The sequence below is a fragment of the Typha latifolia genome, chromosome 6, assembly GCF_019914945.1.
Source record: "Typha latifolia isolate L0001 chromosome 6, TyphaL0001v2, whole genome shotgun sequence".
NCBI classification, from domain to species: Eukaryota; Viridiplantae; Streptophyta; class Magnoliopsida; order Poales; family Typhaceae; genus Typha; species Typha latifolia.
The window spans coordinates 5163339-5167812 of NC_133091.1; the positions used below are offsets into that span (position 1 = coordinate 5163339).

General features: G+C 37.8%; 1 protein-coding gene across 1 annotated transcript; it reads left to right on the forward strand.

The window, feature by feature from the left end:
* The first annotated feature begins 660 nt into the window (after positions 1 to 660).
* LOC140790531 (peroxidase 2-like) lies at positions 661 to 1677 on the forward strand. Its single transcript, XM_073140649.1, has 2 exons — positions 661 to 837; positions 940 to 1677. The coding sequence occupies exons 1-2, from the start codon at positions 661 to 663 to the stop codon at positions 1675 to 1677; spliced, it is 915 nt and encodes a 304-aa protein (XP_072996750.1).
* The last annotated feature ends 2797 nt before the right edge of the window (positions 1678 to 4474 follow it).

Here is a 4474-nt window from a genome sequence, read left to right on the forward strand (position 1 = left end):
CCTCCACTAGTTTAGTTTTGATTAATGTGAATGCCACGAAGTCATGGACTCATTTTGTTTGCTACGGGTATCAAGAATCATTTAGTTAGCTAATTTAATTGAACAATATAGATATCTACCTGGAAGTCACCTACTTGAATAAAATTCAAGTTTGTAACTCACATAGAACGGTACAATATTTAATGTGCAGAACTACATTAGGAAAAAACTAGTTAAATTGTTTAGAATCTCAATAAGTACTTAGGAAGGATTGGTACAACCGACAAAAATTTGGATTAAGTATGCATTTGGATTAAATATTTGTCGGTTGTACAGAATCTTCTATTACATTAAATAGAAATTGAAAAAGCCCCTTCGAGCTCATTGGTGAGAAATAAAAGTCAAAATTCCAGCTTGTGCCACCCACGTTCTAGCTTTTACTTCTTCAACCTAATTTGCATAACAAAGAGAAGTCTCTATCGTATCTTTGCATGGTTTACTTGCTCAAACCCATTCCTTCTCATCTATAAATAGCTACCAGCATGAGCAGCGCTCTTCATCCCTTCTCACTGTTCTCTCTCTCTCTCTCTCTCTCTCTAAGATCTAGTATACATATATATAGTAAAGATGAGCAGAGGTAGATGTCAGCTTCCCCTGTTGGCCTCATGCCTTCTGTTCGCAATGGCCTTCCAAGCCATGCTTCCCACTTCCTCTGCCTCCCTACAAGTTGGATTCTATGATTGCAAGTGCCCGAAGGCTGAGGAGATTGTCAGAAAGGTGGTGCACAAGGCTGTGGCCAAGACTCCTGGCATTGGTGCCGCCCTTATTAGGATGTTCTTCCACGATTGCTTTGTCAGAGTAATAAAATTATACATTACTAAATATATTTTTTATAATTGAAATTTTCTTCTTTCTAGAACTCATATGTATATATGAATGAGAAAATAAATTTTGGACCAGGGCTGTGATGCTTCCGTACTCCTCGATCCAACACCAACCAACCCCAACACGGAGAAAACTTCCCCTCCAAACAACCCTAGCTTGCATGGCTTCGACGTGATTGATGAAGCCAAGGCTGCTCTTGAGCATCACTGCCCAGGCATCGTCTCTTGCGCGGACATCATCGCCTTTGCTGCTCGCGATGCCGCTAAATTCCTTGGTAGTATCAACTACACCATCCCCTCTGGGAGGCGCGACGGAAGAGTCTCCATCGCGGCCGAGGCACTCCAAAATCTGCCCCCTCCAAATTTCAACCTCAACCAGCTCATTGCCAACTTTGCATCCAAAGGATTATCTGTCAACGATGTTGTTACCCTCTCCGGAGCACACTCCATTGGTCAGTCTCACTGCACCTCCCTCTCGCTCCAGGATCCATTGATCGACTCATCCTTTATTGCATTCTTGAGGGGAAAATGTCTATCGACTGCAAACCCTACTATTATTGTGGATCAAGATATTGTGACGCCAAATAAATTAGACAACCAGTATTACAAGAATGTAATGGCTCACAGAGTGCTATTCTCTTCTGACGAGGCTTTGTTGAGTAGCCCCCAGACGGCAGCCTTGGTGGATGAGTTTGCGAGGGACAAAGGAGCCTGGGAGGGGAAGTTTGGAGCTGCCATGGTGAAGATGGGAAACATAGGAGTGCTTACTGGAAACTATGGTGAGGTCAGAAAGACGTGCAGGGTTGTGAACTAGCTAGCTAGCTTGTTTTAGTATGACATGCCATGCATATGTGACGACTTGGCTCATGATGACTTGGTATTTGTTTTCCAATGTGTATTGTTTTACGTTGCACTCTGTGAATCATTTAGTCTGCTGATGTTGTTTGTCTTGTTTAATTCCATTCTTTTTTTTCTCATTTCGTAGCTATTGTTTGTCATGATCAGTGTAATGTACAATAAATTGCTTTGTGCTAAATCTTTGTGCTGTCTTCCAGTTCTTTTTACCATATTTCTTTCGATCCTTAGAACATGCACGGGAGCCCTATTTCTTATTTTGAAACAACTCTTTTCTGGCTTACGCAAGATGGATCTAGTATATCCAATTTCTTAATTCAAACTAATCAAGTTAGCTGAAAATAATAATACACTAAATAGAAAAATCAAAGCAATAAAATAAATACAAACCGATAAATAAATACTGGAAAAAAAAAACTATTTTGACATAGTGATAATAACTAGGAAAATCAAAGCAATCAATCAAGCAAACGCAAAAAAACTTGTACGATAAAACACCATTATGCGAACCAAAGATAATAAAAACTATGAATGGAAGTACTTATATCTAATGTAATATTAAGACATATGCCTTGTGGAATAGTGCTCACCGAGAGAAAATTGAAGATCAAACGAGAAATCAACTGAATCCAATGAACTTTCCATTGTGCAGGCTAGGTGTGCACTTAAAAACAGATTTTACATACGACTTTGTATATAGATCGTGGGTCGGTTTATACTCGGTAAGTCAGGTGCGCACTCGATAGGCTGATCAAAAGCAAATAGTTTTGAAACTAGTTTAAATTTTGGTATTTTTCTTTTGGGATTCTCCTAGAATGAATAATGGTCAAACATTTACACAATACTTATAAAAGGATTCCAGGAGTCAAACTAAGTGAGAGAACTTGAGCAAGATCATAAATTAAATATTTAAGAGTCCTACTTTTCTTAGGGTGCTTGATTTTTCCCAAAGTTGAGGAGAGCTTTCTTTCGTCTTGTTTGGATTTACTAATTACTAAAGAACAGAGAAGCTGTACCATCTGTCACTAAACACGTGCCCCTCACGTGGGTAGAACCCATGTGATTACCACGTGACCCGCTGATCAATATTTCAACAATATATAAAAGTAGAAATCCAATATTTCCATAAATAATACAGACAAAGAAGAAGTCCATAACACCATTAGCCACAACAAGCCCTAAAATATACATCCATAGACAGATAAAAAATTGCCCACGTAGGGGCTACAAGCGATGTAGCTTAATTTACAAGAATAAATAAACAAGAAAATTTAAAGAAAATTCTTTGCCAGCTTCGCCACGAAACTCGGCTAATCAACTAATCTGAAAATATTTCAACCAGATAGAGATGAGCATAAAGCCTAGCAAGTTTCTAATTATACAATCTAAAACTAGTGCAATGAATAATACAACAATAAGCAAATATGAATATACGCATCATGATCAAATCAATGCATCGACCGGGACTATCAAGTCCTCAAACTTGAGCTCACACTGAGCTCCGCCCATAGGCCATGTCAACACCACACCACATACTATGTATTATCTCAAACTACTAAGTCCGTAATATAGACTTATGTAGAGCTATGCTCGTAGGCCACATCAATCCTCACACCCGACCATGCACATATCCTAAGGGTAAACCCATGCGATAAAATTGCCAACCCATTACTCGGCGAACAGCATGACCGATTGTCCGCCACCATAACTAAGAATCTCAATCCTAAGTCCATCACAAAGTTTAGTATCGCACATTAATAATATTATCTGAGCCATCAGTTCCACATCATCGCACCACTATATGAAAATCATGAGTCATCGCTCACAGACGTTCTCACCCTGCATAATCGGGTACCGCTAGGTTACGTCTTTCTATTATTCTCTCTTTCTATCTTAAATATCCCAAAGGGTATGACTCTCGTTGATCGACATTAAATCGCCTATCGCCTAGCGAAATGGCCGCTTGATTGTTTGGGATCAACAGACTAAGTGACCTCAGGCGTGAGCCCTAATATAAATAAGTATAAAAATATCCTCTACCTTAAACCCTAGTTGGGGAAGTGTTGGGTACTATTGAGACGCAATAGTCTCTTCATTTATGGTCGTGCACCTATGCAAGTGGTATGATATTACACAACACAATAAGCATAATAAAACACATGTTCATGCCCAATATATATGTGCAAAAATTCTGATATGCAAAATCTTACTAAACAACAAAATAAATTACCATGCTTGACGTGCAATAATAACATTAAAGAAAATGTATGTACATACATACTATGAATGTGATGATGTCATAAGGTAATTTATTTTATTCTCTACACTACTCTTAGATTATAGGAGTTTGTTTTGCCTGAATCGCCTTCCTGATACTAGCTACAACTAAGCCACAATATCATCCTCATAGGGTACAAAGTCCAGCTTGATAATAAACATAAATAAAAAGCATAAGCACAACAATCCTATCACTAATTAGTTAAATAATCTTATTGAAGTTCATTGTAGGCTTGAGTAAGTCCATCTACAAATTTTCATATTATTAATTAGATTAAGCTAGTATAGTTGTATTAGCGTCTAACACATTATTAAAAGCAATTTCAATTAATTTACCTCAAATTCTTATTCCACTAATTATTATTTGTTAAGTAAATCACATTGGTAACACCGGATTAGACAATTTCGCTAATTAAGATAATATGCTTAATATACTTTCCCTATAACAATCTATATTAGTTCTCTGGTAGGAGCAATTA